This window comes from Salvia hispanica, chromosome 6 (assembly GCF_023119035.1).
Source record: "Salvia hispanica cultivar TCC Black 2014 chromosome 6, UniMelb_Shisp_WGS_1.0, whole genome shotgun sequence".
Taxonomy (NCBI): domain Eukaryota; kingdom Viridiplantae; phylum Streptophyta; class Magnoliopsida; order Lamiales; family Lamiaceae; genus Salvia; species Salvia hispanica.
Genome location: NC_062970.1, coordinates 29,964,621 through 29,981,816, shown reverse-complemented (window position 1 = coordinate 29,981,816; position 17,196 = coordinate 29,964,621). Strand labels below are relative to the sequence as shown.

The 17,196-nt window shown below is 35.5% G+C and overlaps 2 protein-coding genes and 1 long non-coding RNA gene across 6 annotated transcripts; all 3 read left to right on the top strand.

The window, feature by feature from the left end:
* The first annotated feature begins 1,061 nt into the window (after positions 1-1,061).
* On the top strand, positions 1,062-6,956 carry LOC125196975. Of its 2 annotated transcripts, none has more exons than XM_048095650.1 (6): positions 1,062-1,582; positions 2,244-2,480; positions 2,555-2,603; positions 2,860-3,184; positions 4,774-4,840; positions 6,756-6,956. In XM_048095650.1, the coding sequence occupies exons 1-6, from the start codon at positions 1,226-1,228 to the stop codon at positions 6,939-6,941; spliced, it is 1,221 nt and encodes a 406-aa protein (XP_047951607.1). In that variant the 5' UTR covers positions 1,062-1,225; the 3' UTR covers positions 6,942-6,956. The 2 variants fall into 2 exon arrangements, with proteins under 2 accessions (XP_047951607.1, XP_047951608.1); XM_048095651.1 differs by having other exon boundaries at positions 6,430-6,883.
* A 440-nt stretch (positions 6,957-7,396) lies between these two features.
* Positions 7,397-8,672, top strand: LOC125191701. Its single transcript, XR_007171208.1, has 2 exons — positions 7,397-7,912; positions 8,049-8,672. It is a non-coding gene; the product is annotated as an uncharacterized LOC125191701 (long non-coding RNA).
* Positions 8,673-9,654: 982 nt separating this feature from the next.
* LOC125191748 (U-box domain-containing protein 34) lies at positions 9,655-14,476 on the top strand. Of its 3 annotated transcripts, none has more exons than XM_048089159.1 (9): positions 9,655-9,870; positions 10,665-10,786; positions 10,867-10,982; positions 11,278-11,399; positions 11,475-11,707; positions 11,799-11,900; positions 12,191-12,619; positions 13,296-14,045; positions 14,135-14,476. In XM_048089159.1, exons 1-9 carry the CDS (start codon positions 9,723-9,725, stop codon positions 14,315-14,317), a joined length of 2,205 nt encoding a protein of 734 aa, XP_047945116.1. In that variant the 5' UTR covers positions 9,655-9,722; the 3' UTR covers positions 14,318-14,476. The 3 variants fall into 3 exon arrangements, with proteins under 3 accessions (XP_047945116.1, XP_047945118.1, XP_047945117.1); XM_048089161.1 differs by lacking the exon at positions 9,655-9,870 and adding an exon at positions 10,100-10,276; XM_048089160.1 differs by lacking the exon at positions 9,655-9,870 and adding an exon at positions 10,352-10,379.
* Positions 14,477-17,196: the final 2,720 nt, after the last annotated feature.

The window sequence follows — 17,196 nt, the reverse complement described above, 5'->3', positions numbered from 1 at the left end:
CTAATAATACTATTATAGTATATATTTATCCAAATTAACTAAAAATTGATGTTTAGTTTTATATATTGTCTATAATATTATTTCACCACATAAATATTTTGAGATAATATGAATTTTATCTATTTATTATATGTAAAATATGTACTTTTTTTGGCTACATTAATTAAAAATTTATATATTTAATAAATATTTAAATTTTACCATTCACGTACTTTAAATACTTTTAATATTTAATTTACTTAAAATTTTTAATATATATTTTTTATATGTTAATATTAATTGTAATATATTACTCACTTTTCAGATCTCTTTTGTTAAATTGGTTTTGATTCTCAACCATCATTTCATTTGATTGAAACAATCCAACCCTTGGCCTAGGCAAAACCGGACCGAGCGTCAATTCTCGCGTGATTGAGTCCTTTGTGATTTAAAGAGAAATGTTTATTAAATTTAAAGGAGAAAAACTAACATTAAGACATAAATAAATCTATATCCATTACATGTTTTAATTTTTTCTACTGATAGTACATTTTATTTAGTACTCCTATTTTCTTGTTAATTTAAAAAATTATAGTATTATTCATTCAATAAATTAAATTACTTTTATTAATACAGTGTACTACATTTATCTTTTCTCATATTGGTTGATTGGTTCACAAGTTGTAAGCTTGTAATTACAATTAATGTCTTTTTTCAATATTTTATAGATGAAAATACCACTTTTTTAAAAAATCACTCTCGTCTCTTTCACGCGCTTCTATCTACTATTACTATATGTTTCCAATCATATATAAATTGCATACAAAAATAGTATCGAACGCAACATTACAAGTCACAACACAAACATACATGCTACAATTATCTCCACCACACTACATACATACATACATACATGACATACATTTTACAGAAAATATGTCGTGACTTTTTTTTTACAAATTAAATACTGTAGGGAGTAGTAAGTAATTGAAAATATGGAAAAGAGAAAAATGAATAAAATATTGAAAATTGTAGTCGGATGATCGTGTACAAATTTGAAATTAATGAGCAGTGGAGTACTGAGTACTCCGGCCTTGTTTGTCTACTCTGTCTCTAGCAAGATCAAAACAGAATCGCCCTACTCCTCTCTCCATTCCTCAATTCAGGGTTTTAAAACCGATGTTTTCTACCTTTTTGGGAAATTTGATTGCGCCGTGCTAGTATTCCACTCGCATCCATACCCTGCATGCACTGCACCACGTCCCAGGCGTCAATGGAGACAGCAGATGCCACGTCACCATACGACCTAGAGTACAGAGCCAGCGAGGACGACGCCTGGTACAGCGTCTGCGTCCTTCTCGACGCCGACGCCGAGATGCTCACCGTCAAATACATGTGCTCGCCGGAGCTCTACGAAATTGTCTTCCACGCCTCGAAATTCCGAACCGAGGCGGAGGTGGAGGAGCTCGTTTCCCGCTTCAGGCCGGTTTCGCACCAGTTGCAGGATCACGAGTGCCTCAAGCTATCCATCGGAACCACTGTCTGCGCCGCACATGGCACCACCGACGATGACCTCAGGTTCTACGACGCCGTTGTTGATGCAGTGAGCTCTTCAATTTCTCTCTCTCTCCACTCCTTCTAGTTGCTATTGCACATCAAGGATTATTCATTCTACATAATAGGAGTAGCTAGGTGTGCATCTTTTCCGCCAAATTCGATCCAATCATTTTATACATTTATGGAGTTTTAGGGCTTGATTTCTTACTTATATTGTATGATTAACTTGGCAATAGGGAAATGTTAGGTATAGCATTTTATTCTGAAGTTATATTGTATCTCAAGGAGAAGTAATCGTCAATCATTTGAATTATGGTATATTTCTAGAAACAGGGCATGTTCTTTGGACAACCATTGAGAAATGAAATAATCCTCCTCTTGAGAATTTTTAGTCGAGGCAGTTTGTACTTTGTTGTCAAATTCAAGTAAATCATTTGAGAGTGGCTTTCTGGTTAAGGTTTCTACGAAGATACTGGTATTTTGTTTATCACTGTCATCTTGCAATGTTCTTAATTGCAAACCCTGCATTCTTTCTGTTAGTTTCGTTTCGGTTTACCTTCACTAGTGTATCAATATTGAGACACGGTATGGATTTTAGGTTCCATGGTCCGCTTTAGATAGAAGGTACTATATACTTGAAGTGATATCAGTACGTTTCAATGTCATATATCAATCTCTTTTGTGTTGGATCATCATGTATTTGGCAGGTGTACCGAAGGACACATTCATTTGTTGGTGGGGAAGAGGAGTGTTTGTGCTCCTTTGTGCTATTCTGGAAACATGGCCGTGGTCGTGGTACCTTGACATCTGTTAGTATAGCCAGTATCTGCTTTTTAGATACTGCAACTCACATTGATCCTAGAATCATTGCTTTTGCAAAAATGGCTAGGAAAAGTCACTCATCTATTACTAATGATTCAGAATCATCTCAAAAGAGACCCCTGGTAATTACTATTCTATATGCCGCTTGTTTGTCATTAGAATAGCGTTTGGGTTTGATTGTATAATCTGTTTGCAGGAGTCGGAGATCAGCATGGGGCTTAAAAGTCAAGCAGATGAAATGGAAGGTTTTATTTATTTATTGTACAGAATGTTTTCTACCATTTAAACGGACATGTCTCCTATCATGAAACTTTATTCCCTTGTGCTTTACTTGAGATGAATTTCTGTGCACTTAGGTGCATTGGAAAGATATGATATAATTTTAATTGTGAGATCTTCCATGGCACACAAACAAAACACATTTCATTTTGAAAGCTATTTTAGTGCAGGGACGTCTTTTCTTGTTTTGATAAATGTTTTTTTTTTAATTGTGAATGGAAGATTCAGCAAAGGATAGCAGTTATAACCAATGCACAAATCAAGATGAAGATATGGGACCGAAACCTTGCAACCCTAATGATTTGGCTACGAGTAATGATCACTTTTTTATAGTGATCAATAATCTGGAGAAAGGCCTAACTGCATCAGTGATCAAGAGCTTCATTTATGAGAAAACTACTATTCTGGCAGAAGCATATGTGTTTCCAAGTCTGGTCTCAGACCCATTTGCAAGAGGCGCCATAATGGTGGATAGTCAAACGAAGGCTCAGACTGTACATGAATTCTTGGACAGTCCAAAACACTTTGTTGTGTCTTCAAAAGGAAGGTATTCATTAGGCTTCAATAAACTTGAAACATTGGTTTGCTCAATAATACTCGTGCTTTCTTCAAGTCCTGCATCAATTGACATCTGACTTTTTGAGTTCACTGGATAAACTATTCTCCGTCTACTGCAATAAGTGCAGGTCTAAAATTTATGTTAACAATATTGTAATAAAATACTCCCTCCGTCCCAAGGAAGATGACCCCTTCCCTGGGCGGCACGGGATTTTATGCAACTTTATTTTATGTGTTGAGAGGAGAGAGTAAAGTAAGAGAGAGAATAAAGTAGAGATAAAAGTGTTTCCATTTTAAGTAATGGGTCATCTTGGTTGGGACAAACTAAAAAGGAAAGTGGGTCATCTTCAATGGGACGGAGGGAGTAAAAGATTCCTGAAGTTGTGCTTCTTCCCATATAACATTTTCGACATTAAGTAATCCCGGGGTTGATCACTAGTGCTGGGGTTAGTATGCATATTTTCCCTTCATAATGGAGAGCTGCATGATTAATTTTTGCCTACTTTTTGAAGTCTTTTGGGTGGTTTATGATCAATGTTAATGTGAGGCGAATTCTAATTATTTATTACATCTTTTCTTTTAACCTTCCTTTTCCAACTTGTCCCTTATTTTGTTGGTGGCATGCCTATGACTTTTTCTGAAGAAATTACTAGCTTGATTATTTTAGTGCTTTACTAATCATAGGTATTTCCTTGGAGATGAATTGTATTTGTAGAAGTGCATCACTGTTTGTAAACTGGTCTGTATTCAATAAATTTGGTCATATTGGTGCAAGTTTACCAAGTTCCTGAAAACTTTGTTCCTGAACAAGAAGGGCTCCAATTGTAAAGTATGTGTTTGGTCCAAATTGAGATTTATTTTGTTTGGTGTAGTGGCTGTTAATTCCTGTTTTCAATCTATTTTATGCACCCATCTAAGATGTTGAAGCAGTTGAATATAGAAACAAATATGTCGGATGATGGTTAGATGTATTGTGGTAGTTACTCTGTCGGATATAGTTTATTTCCTTAAATCATATGTATTAAAAAAGATAACTGTACCCTCCTCTCTGATTACTTCCTTTATCTTCCTTTCATTTGCTTCACATTAACAGTTAAAAATTACAATGAAAATGGAAAGCCAACAGTTAGTGTCGAAAGACTGCAATGCAAAGCAGATTGCTCCGCCCCATTGATCTTCTTAGTACTTTTCATGTAACACTATATCTAAATCAAATGCCTGTCTGTTTGATGAGGTCGCTATGGATGTGTGTACATGCTTAATTAATACTCCCTCCGTCCCAAGATAAGTGACCTACTTCTTTTGGGCACGGGATTTAAGGAATGGTATTTAAATAAGTTAAAGTGGAGAGAGTAAAGTATGAGAAAGGGAAAAGTAGAGGAGAGAAGAGAGAATAAAGAAGGTGGAGAATAAAGTAAGAGAGATGACTTTTTGCTAAAAATGGAAATAGGTCACTTATAGTGGGACACCCCAAAAAGGAATACAAGTCGCTTATCTTGGGACGGAGGGAGTAATAAGTTATGGTCTTCGTTTTTTTTTGATGGAAAATTAGCGTTCTTCAATTATATACTTATGCAGGCCATGGGTTATCACCCAAAAACCATCGGCAGGCATATTTGGAGCAAGTATAAGGAACATACTCCCTGTGAGTGGGTTACTTTTCTTTATTTGTTGGTTTAATTCACTTGATCAGTCCATGCTCTATTTTATGTTTTTTCAATTCTCTCCGTGCCATAAAAATAGACTACTTTTGTCATTTTAGTTCGTTCCATTAAAATATGTATCTATTTTTAGTAGTTAACTTTTTTTCTCTCTAATGAGCTGGCCCCCATTTTCCACTAACAATACTCCAATCACTTTTTCTTTCTATTTTACTTTATCAATTGTGCATTAGAACTCATGTCATTTCAAGATGTGCTATTTTTATGGAACAGAAGGAGTATTTTTTTTTTAAATGTTCATTTTATGCTATTGTAATGATTTGTCTCATGGCTCTGGCTATGTCCAAACTCCAAACTGTTGCTGCATTATGTAGTAAATGTTGTCAATGGTGTATGGCAGCTGACCAAAAAACTGCCATAAGGATATGTCAGGTTATTATTATTATTTTCAAAAATTTTGCATTTTATATTTCATACTTTATATCTACTTTAATAATATTCTATTTATTTATTTATCAACCGTCATGACAACCTGATATATCCTTATGGCAGTTTTTTGGTCCGCTGCCATACACCATTGACAACATTTACAATAAGGATATGTCAGGTTGTCATGGCGGTTGATAAATAAATAAATAAATAGAATATTATTAAAGTAGATATGAAGTATGAAATATAAAATGCAAAATTTTTGAAAATAATAATAATAATATAATAAAAACACATGTGAATACTTAAGAAATAATAATAAATATAATAAAAACATATAAATACTTAAGAAATACTAATAATCAAATATGTACTGAAGCATTGATTCAATAGATATGTTATGCAATGTATTTTGTAATATGTATGTTGAGATGTAATCAAATGCAAACCCTATATATTGTACAAACACTAAACTATGATGTGGACCGTTAGATTTCAAGATTTGATGAAACGTCAACATTGTCAACCGAGTGATGTTGTGTTGACATTTTTTGTTGACGTTATTTGTCATCTGTTGCCATCAAATCTTGAAATCTAACAGTCCAGATCATAGTTTGAAGTTTGTAGGATGCAGTTTGCATTTTATCACTGCCCTATATACAAATATACAAATGAATATGTTATGTAACATCGTAATTGAGAATGTATAAAAGATCTAACTGTATCATATTCATTTAATGCATAACAAATGTAACATTGGACATGGGTTTTTGAGAGAAAGAGTTAGGGTTTACCGATTTGGAGGCCATATGATTTTGAACATAAAATCTCTCTTTTTAATTGGAATACGGGTTAAAGGGACTGGTTCCGGCTTAATGGGATGAAATATTAAAACAACTGCCATAGCGGTTATGGTGGCTGCTATAAAAGACACCAAAAACCACCGTTTCAATGGCGTTTTCTCCAAAAAGCGCCACATTAGAGTGCCATGACCCTTTTTTTAACAAAATTGGTAGTAACAAGAATGTGCATGCATGCATGTTGATATTAACAAGGTTTTTAACATGTAATTACATGCCCTCGCTCACTCTTCACAAAATACAGAACCACCTGACACTTGATATACTAATTTTTTTTCACGCAGGAGGAAATCAATCATAAAAGCACTGACAGAGAACTGGAAGTAGTTGTATCAGGAACTAAATCTTACGAGAGCGCAAAACAGTTAAGAGACTTGGTAATTGATTTTCTATATCACCAATCAGTAGTTTCCAAGAGACTAGTTTTTCTAGAAAAGAAAAACTCGTGGTCGTGAATCATCTTAGATAGCCATAGTCAATGACCCTTGATGTCTTAAAGTTTATGCTAACCACGGCATGCAACATGCCCTTTTGTGTGGCAAGCTCTTCCCTTGTCCTTTCTGACCGGTGCTGATACTTTACATGATTCAAATACTGTTATTTGTCATAGGTCTCACCAATATCTTACCCCATAGCAAGCACAGTGGGGATTACCTTTGGGGATGATATACATAGGCCTCATTTATTTTGCTGGATAATGGTCGATTACTATGTACTGTCAAACTATCCAATATCTAGTTTACTTGATTTTGAATCTGTGGATGACCAAATGTCCTTAATCATTTTGGGTGATTGAATATGTGATATTATGTTAAAGATCAATATCTACCTTTCGTACATTTATTTTGGATATCTTCATCCACTGTTTTCATTATTTGATTTGTTTTTAGTTGTTAATAGAGAAAGAAATATACTCTCTCTGTCTCACTCTAATAGACATATTAACACACTTTTTTTCTCTCTGGTATGAGATTTTATGCTTTGTGAATTAAGTGGGACAGATGGAGTGGTATTTTCTCAATATAGAGAGTAATCCAAGTAGTTTACTTTCTTCAACTCACCAAAAAATAAAATATAAAACTTTACGAGAGTTCATTGATGGAGATGTTGTCATTTCCCAAAGATGGTCAAGATTCTTGATTCATCTGTTTATGATTTCAGTTATCTTGACTCTCCTATTCACTATTAATGCCATATCTGCGAGCTCTAACTTAATGCCATTTCTGCGACATATGTTTAGTATGTGAATAGAAACAACAAGATCCCATTTGAAAAAAATCAAAACAGAAGGCTGTGTGTAATATTTGCTGGTACAAGGTGGCAGTGGTTTGGCACACAAGCACAGATTGTCAGCATATGTATCTTCACAGAAAATGTTATAAGTTCTTCCTTGTGGGATCTTACCACACAATCTATAAACCCTGAAGCTTGCATGCTTCAGGGCTTCGATTCTCAACAAGCTCTTTGGGATTTTTCCCATGAGCTTGTTCAAGGATACGTTGAAACAACTCTACTTTCCCTACGAGCTTCTCGTAGGAATGCATTCTGCTATTTGGTTTCTTGAAATGTCAAGTCTTTCCAACTTAGCCAGGTTTGAAACTGAACTTGGAATATGACCTAAAATCTTGTTGCTTCCTATGTTGAGTACTTTTAAGTTTATTGGTTGCCAAGTAATTTGGAGAGAGAGAGAGAGAGCAATGCAATCAGTTTGAATGGAGATCAAGAATGGTGATCTGCTTTGGGAGTTTGATTGATGAGGGATCTGATGTTAGTAAGTTGAATTTTCACAGTTTCCAAGTTTTTTATGTTCGACATCAAGCTTGAATCCCTTTTGTCAGATAAGTCTAATGTGGTCAAGAATTCGGGATTTGTGAAGTTTGGCAGTACTCATTTGATCTTGCAGCCTGCTTTGCCTCTTCCTGAACCAATCAGGGATGGTCTGGAAATCGAGATCATTGTATGAAAGATCTACTGATAGTAGAGAAGGATGCCCTTTATCAAAGCTGTGTCAGGCAGAAGATATTTGAGCATGTTTATTGGCAGATTAAGATTCCACATGTTATGCGGCTGTGTGTGGAATTGTTCCTGCAATGTGCTTCATCCTGCCAATCATCAATACATCCAAGAATTACAGATTGCTGAGTGAACGAGAGGTGCACCTCACGAAGAGGGCTTGTGATGATGGTGCTCTTTGCATGATCAGCTTGGCAAGACATGCTCGATGCTTGCCATCTTCCTTTGCAGCAGTTGCCCGATGCCTGGGATGCCAGAAGGGAAGCTCTGTCAGCTTTGGAACAGATAGATGATTATGAGGTCTTCCTATGGAATGAAGAATGCTGTGATCAGAAACTGCATTTGAGATATAGAGTTGGAAATAGAGTTCAAAACATGAGAAGTGGAGCTCTTTACATAGATGTGTGTAAAAGTCTCAGTGCAAACTGGTGTATATGTGAGCTTATTGGTCTCACTGAAACTTATTACAGTATGTTTTAATGTTGGAGGTGGTGGATACAAAATCTTGACTTCATATTTTTCACATGATCATTTTTTTTTGTAATTTCCAATATTTTGGAATACCATAATATTTTTCTCAACTGCCGGAGTCTTGTCCACCTTTTGTGATCGACTCTTTTTTTTAATGATCGATTTCTCTCCTTTTCTAAGAGCATCTCCAAGGGTAGAGGTAAATGTAGAGGTAAAGTAGTATAACTACCATATTTACCTTTTCTTCATGGAAAATCATTCTTCATTGGGAGAGGTATTTGAGAAGGTATTATACCTTTTCACATTTTGAAGAGGTATCATGTAACCACCATATTTACTTCTTTTCATAAAAAATCATTCTCCAAGTGAGAAGGTATTACACTTTATGTTTTTTTAATGCTTTTGTACTACTATTTTATTTTTTTTAAATGATATACCTTTCTATAGTACCTTTTATCCTTGGAGTTGAGAGTGATTTTTAGAAAGGTATATTGCACTTTTTGGGAAGGTATAAACATGATATACCCTTTTCATTTACCTTCTCCCCTTGGAGTTGCTCTAATATACTAGTCCTTAAAAAATTTCTGTCATTTTATATTCTTTCTATTCGGCATTAGTTATCATAAGTTAATAAAAAAAAATTCGAATAATGTGAGATTTATTAAACTGTAGTGAAAATAACTGTGTAAATATTGATGGACGAATCAAAAAAAAATTAGTGACAAGACGAAGTAAATACTACTCCCTTCCGTCCAAGTTTTATAGTTACATTTTGCCATAAAAATCCGTCTCACATTTAGAATTTTTCATATTTGGTCATACAATTTTATCCCATTGTTAATCAAAATGTCAGTATCTACATTAAAATAAACTAAAACAAAAATAAAAAATCAAAAAGTAAAAAAGGGACTCACCTTCAACTAACTCACTTTATTTATTACATACTCAACCAATTTTAATTATTTTTTCATAAAATCGTTAAGGCAAAAAAATAAATAAAAAAGTTGTGAAAAAGTGTAGCCGCCAAGCAATTGAACGGTCAATAGCTGTACCTGTCCCTTTTCAAGTCAAAGTAAATTGTGGCGCTCCGGCGATGACGACTGTGGCTGTGGCGGTGAAGAGCTCCGACGGGAGGGGCAGCCAGCGGGCCCTGCGCTGGGCTATGGAGAATTTGATGCACACATCCGATCGTTTGCTTCTCGTTCGCGTCATGCCCACCATCACTTGCGTTCCCTCTCCCTGTACGTTAGTTTTCTCTTCTTCCTCACTCATATCTTTAATTGGAACTGACTCGTTGAAATGTGGAACTGACTGGATTTTTTTTTTAATTTTTCCTTTGCGATATTTGTCAGTTTAATTATAATTTGATATGCTTGCAACTTGTTAGGTCCGTCCGTCATGATGTACTTGTGGTGATTGCAGAGATTAATTTTTTTGAATTGGACGTCAAATATGGTTTTATTTTTACTCATGGACTCGACACCTGCCCCTAAATTATTGAGGGGTGATGTTGTAGTCATGGATTGTGCACTTTGATCATAAAGAGTGTTGCTTAGAAATCGTTGATGTTTGTTTAGCGACGTAGTCATGCTACTCATTGTGCTTCTGGGGCACCGCTAAGGAGATAGTGAATCAGTGTAAATGCAGGTTGCTCTGCTTTTTCCCTGGGAAATCGTAGAATGAAGAAAAAGGAAGATCCATTTAAGTGCTTCTGAATTGCCAGACTGAACAATTTAGATGAGACTGACTGGTGTGATTTCAATAGAGATTTTGGATCCAATCCAATTCATCAAGATCTTCATAATCTAGTTATTCATTTTGGCTACCGAGAGTAACAGAACTGAAATCTAGAATATAAATCACCTGACTTCTAGCTGGATGATCTTTCCCAATGCTTTCTTGTTTGATACTTCTCCGTAGTACCCGAGTGTTGTTTTCTGTGTGCATAATCTGAATCACAAATTTGGCCTTCATTGCAAATTCATCATCTGGCTATTGCAGTTCACTGATTTATTTTCTGTCATCTATTTTGCAGCAGGTGGTAGTGTACCCGTAACCGAGCTAGATGAAAGTGTGGTAGAAATGTATACTAATGATATGCAGGCAAAATCTGAGGAAAATCTTTCGACTTTTAAGTATCTATATAGGACACAGAAGGTGAGCTTTCCTAGTTTCTGTCTATGTCTGCTTTAGTTTTCCCTAGTTTATTCATCTTGAAGTGTGTTGAGCCAATTTAGATTGGGACCTTGTTACTGGAAGGAGACAATCCTGCGTCTGCTCTTCTAAGGTATATATCTGATTCAGGAGCAACAAGTTTAGTGCTGGGCTCCTCCTCCTCCAATTACTTTTCTAGGTAAAGTTTGCACCGAGTACTTTTACCAAATATCTTATTTATGGCAAGTAAATTATTATTTACTATTTTAATTGCAGAGGCTTTTCAGTTACCATGTGTACTTTTTTTGTGTTCAAATCACTGATCCATTCACTTGGTTTTTGGGAGGGGTAAACTAAAATGTCGAAATGCTTGTTGACGTATCCAAGCAAAGGGAGTACTATATTTTAAGTAGTGCATGGCATCTTGTATGCTAAATCGTTTGGCTTGTGATCTTTGGCTACTGTCTTGATGTATCATTATTTCTTTTTCTCAGGGCACCCAAGGATTCTGAGGTGCCATCAGTAGTTCTCAAACATGCTCCTGATACGTGCAAAATCTATGTAGTCTCAGCAAATAAAATCATATCGAATTCTTTGAATCCTATGTCAACCTCCGGTATGTTCATTACAAGGTGCCTTCTCTATTTGATATGTTTTCCTAGCTTAACTTGTTTGATTGGCACTTTAACAGGGAGGGATTATGATTCTCGTTCATTCACCTATTCTTCTCCATCTTCAGACTCCAAATATAAGAACTGCCTTTCAGATGTTAGTCATCATCCTTCTCGTTCACAAAGAACAACATTCTCTTCTGTGAATCCTGATACCTTAAAGGAAACATCTTATCAAGCCTCAGAAGAGAGACTCTCAGATGTGTCAAGAAAGAAAGAATTCCCTTCAATATCTTCTACGCACTCAGAACAGGTGACCGCCTTCCAACCGTAACTCCAAGTATTCAGTAGGCCACACAAAAATCAGTTTTAACTTAACGAGCATACTTATATCTTTCCTACAGTCAGACATTCGGGCTGAAATAGAGCAACTGCGCCTGGAAGTGGAGAATACTACGACCATGTATAATCAAGCTTGTGAAGACCTGGTCCATGCACAGAACAGGGTTTGAGCTCAACTTCTTTACCATCTAAATATTTGATCTTTTGTATGTGATAGCAACATTTTATTTATTTCAATTATTGTCCAGGTTGCTTCCCCTGAAAAGATCACCGCATTCTCACAAAATAATGGCTACCCTTATCTATTTTAACATTAATATAGAAGTCCGTTGTGGATTGCTTGACATGTAACATATTGCAGAATGCACATTAGATTATCTTGAAATGAGGGCTTGAAATTTAAAGTTTAACCAAGGATGCTTAGGATAATTAGTTTGTGGCCTATTTGTTTCAGGTCCACTTGCTTTCTTCTGAATGTATTCAGGAAGCACAGAGAGTGAATGCTGCACAGGAAAGAGAAGTAAACTTAAGGAAAATTGCTGCTCTAGAGAGAGAGAAATATCTGGAAGCTGAGAAGGAGGCTGACGTGGCCAAAAAACTTCTTGCGGAAGAGACATATGAAAGGCAGATGGCAGAACTCATGATTCATAAAGAATCATTAGAGAAAAACAGAATTGTTGATGCGCTAATGTTTGGTGATCTACGTTATAGAAGGTACACGAGAGATGACATACATATAGCAACCTGTTCTTTTGAAGAAAATAAATTGATCGGCGAAGGAGCATATGGTAAAGTTTACAAGTGCCACCTTGATCACACCTCAGTTGCTGTTAAAACTCTTCGCCCTGAGGCTTCTGACAGAAAGAAGGAGTTTCTAAAAGAGGTTTGACCCTTATTTTGCCTATCTATTTGGCATTTCCCAATACTACACAACTGAAGCTGCGTTATAATGGCAAGCTTACCTATCTATTTGTCATAATTCAGTACATAAACTGCTTCTGCCTGTTAAATTAGTGAAAGATAGATATTTAGGGGCCTCGAGGCATGAAAAATCCATGTCACTATGGTCACTACCCCCCATCCTTCGTGGTCATCTCTTGATTTGTTTATTTAATCGGCAATATCTTATCATGCACTTAGGTATATTATCACGAATAAGACTGGTGTACATAGTATTTGGTAACCGAAAGGATAGTATCATTCTTACACCCAATGAATTATGGAAATATAATACTCACTCCGCCTGACGTAAGTGATGGTATTCCTCGTTGGGATGCCCCAAGCTAAGTGACACATTTCTTCTTTCGGCAAAAATGAACTCTTATTCTCTCTCTTACTTAATTCTCTTCTCTCTTATACTTAATTCTATCTACATTTAACTCACTATAACCCTCTTTTTTTATTCCCGTGCAAAAATAAAATCATCACTTGAGTCGGGACGGAGGGAGTAATACATAGGTCTGGTATGCTATCTCTAGATATCAGTACCTGTTAGCACGCTATCTATTTTGTAGCAGCATATTGTAATTTTGATGATAATAACTATGGAAAATATGCAGGTAGAAGTGCTTAGTCAATTACGCCATCCTAACATTGTATTGTTACTTGGAGCCTGTCCAGAACTTGGCTGTCTTGTTTATGAGTATATGGAGAATGGAAGTCTGGAAGATCATATCCTGCCCAGGAGGGGCAGGCCCCCTCTTCCTTGGCCTCTTCGGTTTCGGATAGCATTTGAGGTTGCTTGTGGACTTGCCTTCCTACACCACACGAAGCCAGAGCCTATAGTTCATCGAGATCTGAAACCTGGAAACATTTTGCTAGACAAATACTACGTGAGCAAAATCGGTGATGTAGGTTTGGCCAAATTCATCTCCGATCTCGTGCCTGACAATATAACTGAGTATGGGGAGTCTGTTATAGCAGGCACCCTGTTTTACATGGATCCTGAATACCAAAGAACAGGAACTCTTCGACCAAAATCCGATCTGTACTCTTTTGGAGTAATAGTCCTCCAGTTATTGGCTGCACGTCATCCCAATGGGCTTATAATGAAGTTTGAAAATGCTATGAGCAGTGGCAATTTCTCAGATGTTCTTGATAAGTCGGTTGCAGATTGGCCGCTGGCTGAAGCGGTACAACTCATACAGGTGGCATTGAACTGCTGCAAACTCAGATGCAGAGATCGACCAGACCTTGACACCGAAGTACTGCCCGTTTTGAAAAAACTTGCAGAGTTTGCTGATGCCAGTAGATTGACCCAAATAGACCTCAGACAGCCACCTAAACACTATTACTGCCCTATTCTTCAGGTACGAATATTACAACCAACATACTTATTTACTTTCGAGCATTCATCTTAGTCTGTCTACCTTGGCATTGCGCCTACAAATGGTTGCAGGAAACAATGGAAAATCCCTTCATAGCAGCTGATGGTTTCAGCTACGAGCACTACGCAATAGAGGCATGGCTTGATAGGCACGATGTATCCCCGGTGACAAAACAAAAACTAGAGCACAAGATGCTTATTCCAAACCATATGCTGCGCTCAGCCATCCAAGAATGGATTGGAAACAACGGATAAGACCACCCCAAATTTCGGAAATCTCTTGCATTGTGTTGTTACTGTGAATGCACCACTCTTCTAGGATTTGAGTGTGGTGCTGCTTGTTGCCTGTTGGTAGTGTATTGATTATATAACTGTTATACAAGTTATTAATAAAACATTCATTCGATAGTGTCATAGTATGCTGCAACAAAATTTTAAATTTTAATTTCTTATTCATATTCATTGGTTTTTATTTCTGGGATGGATTTTAATTTTGTACTGTTGATGAAAATTCGACATCCATACTAGAGGAGTTGGAGGTGTGGGACAGTAATTTTGAACTACAAAACCTGATCGTTTCAATCTTGTTATGCACATAAATTAATAGGGTCTCTATTTAATTTGGGACCTTATACATGTTATAGTAATTGGATTAAAAATTAGATGCTATATCAATTCCTTAATTAATACAATGAATTTTTTTCCTTAATGAGTTTTAAGATTATGGATTGCTCTTGGATATATAGTTTTGTAAATAAATAAAGGTCATTAGTCCTCAACTCCTTATAGTGAAGTGATCTTATATTGTTTAATACAATTATCTCACATTATTCTATTTTCTCGATCTCTCTAGTTTTCAATCCAGCTTGTATGTTTTATGCTTGCATGTCGTAACGCTCATACGGGAGAATAAGATCTTGTATACTTTTGAGTGATGTAAATGAACTTAAATAACTAGATTTTAAGATTAATTTGATTATTTGTATGGTGAAACTCGTCATGCACGCAGCACCATAATCTATTTATTTGTTAGGTTTTACCATACTCTCATTTTTGTTCAACTACCACTTTTCTTAACAATCTTAACTACACCATTATGATTATAAGTTTGATAAACAAAAAATTACAGCGTAGTTAAAAAATTAAAAAGTACACGTACATATTTTTATTGTAACGTCCATGGACAACATTTCTAAATAGTCAAAAGAATGGGATATGATACAACACTAAGTTTTACTATTAAATCTATCTATATATATAAGTTAAAATTCTTGTCTTTCTGGCGTAAACTTGAAGTATTTTGAGCTCTTTTTTTTTAGTATGAGACATTGTTGGCTGAGGTCTCTTACCAACATAGTGAACTGAATACCTTCAAAAAATTATCCATACGCATAGGGCCAAGCGTTATCAACCCGTAGGGCTAGGCCGAAGGGGGTTTCTCGAGTATGGGGCAGCAGTGCAGTAGAATCAGTCACTTAAAAAAGTTTATCCAACACCGTTTTCGTGTGTGTGAAATGGCTAAGCGGTTGAGATATTAATGCATGAGGCCCAAAATCACTCTATAGCGCAACAACCTTTAAAATTAAATTTATTTATCCAATAAAAAAAAATCTAAAAGCACATGCATCATTCGGCAGTATTCAATTCTGAATCGGAATAATTGAATGTAGAGAGGGTGGGAGAAGATGTTGGGTCGTTTTCAAGAAATGCATACGTGGGACTTGAGACCTAACTTTTCCTACCATAGAGACGACATATATACACATTATTTTTATATATATATTTTTCTATTTTGTATTTCAGCAGTCAGTATAAATTACTAGTATACTCCATATACCTACTCCATATTCATCTGTTTCAAGGGAGCTCGAGCCTCGAAGCAGCCATTTTGTTGTGCGACACCTCACACTTTGTTTTAAGATTTTTTTGTCGTATGCTTTTCATATTAATTTGGGTTTTTCAAAATATTGGATATTTTGTAAAAGAAAGTAGGAGTAGTATTTATCATATAATAAAAATTATCATAATACAATGTACAATAGTTAACATGTATACTGCCAAAAAAATTTGATTTGAGTACCTAATTGTAGGATAAATGATAAATCAACTCAAATAAACATTTTTTTTACCAAACAAATCAAAATATAGAAGAATCAGAGATTAATCATGTTTTGTTTCCCCATTTTAATTTTTTTTTTCTAGAAAAAGTTTGATTTATACCTCGCTCATCAAAATTTGGCGACAAAAATATTAATCAACTCGTTGGAGTCTTAGTTAATCATAGTTCAATTAAGATATAGACTTTTTTATGTCTCAAGTTTTATACGTATCCCATTAAACATCTGAATAAATGCGGCATAGATCAATTTTTTTCCCGAAATGAAGAGTTCATAGGATGAAATAAAATTATAATAATAATTAAAATATAATTCACTTGAGACTTTAATTCCAAAAACATCCTTATATTAAAAAAATATTACTTCCTATGTCCGTTATTATATGTCACTAGTTGACACGATTAGAAGTTTAAAAAAATGTAATATGACATATAACGACGAATAAACTGAAAAAAAACTATTGACAAGTCACACTCCTACTATAGAGATTACAAACTTGTTCAATTTTTTAGACCGGGGACTAAGCACTTATCCTTAATTGAAGGTGTTACTTTTCCTAGATAACGAAGCACATCTTAAGATTAGCACCATTAGTTAAAAGTAATCAAACTTGTTGGACGATCACATCTTGTCTCACCTAAAAAGGAGAGAGAGAAAATCGAAATTTGCACGAAAATAAGAAATTATTTATTGGTTTAACTTAATCGTAACACGTATCAACAAATTATCCCTACCTATTCCATTACTTTGAAATATGACGATAATATAATTATGTACCGATGAAATTATTGGACTAAAGTCTAAACTATCTCCGATCATTTCCCGCTTTTGTTATAAATTATTGGACCATCGCCTTAATGGCTAGTTAATTGGAAGAGAGATGTTGGGTTGGGTCGGGTCGGGTCGGGTCGGGTTAAAACTCAAAAGTATGGGTCGTTAGCTTAAAAACATCATGCCGGGTCGACGTCGGATTCTGGATGTTGCTCTGCTCATGATTCACAATTCTAGATAACTTCT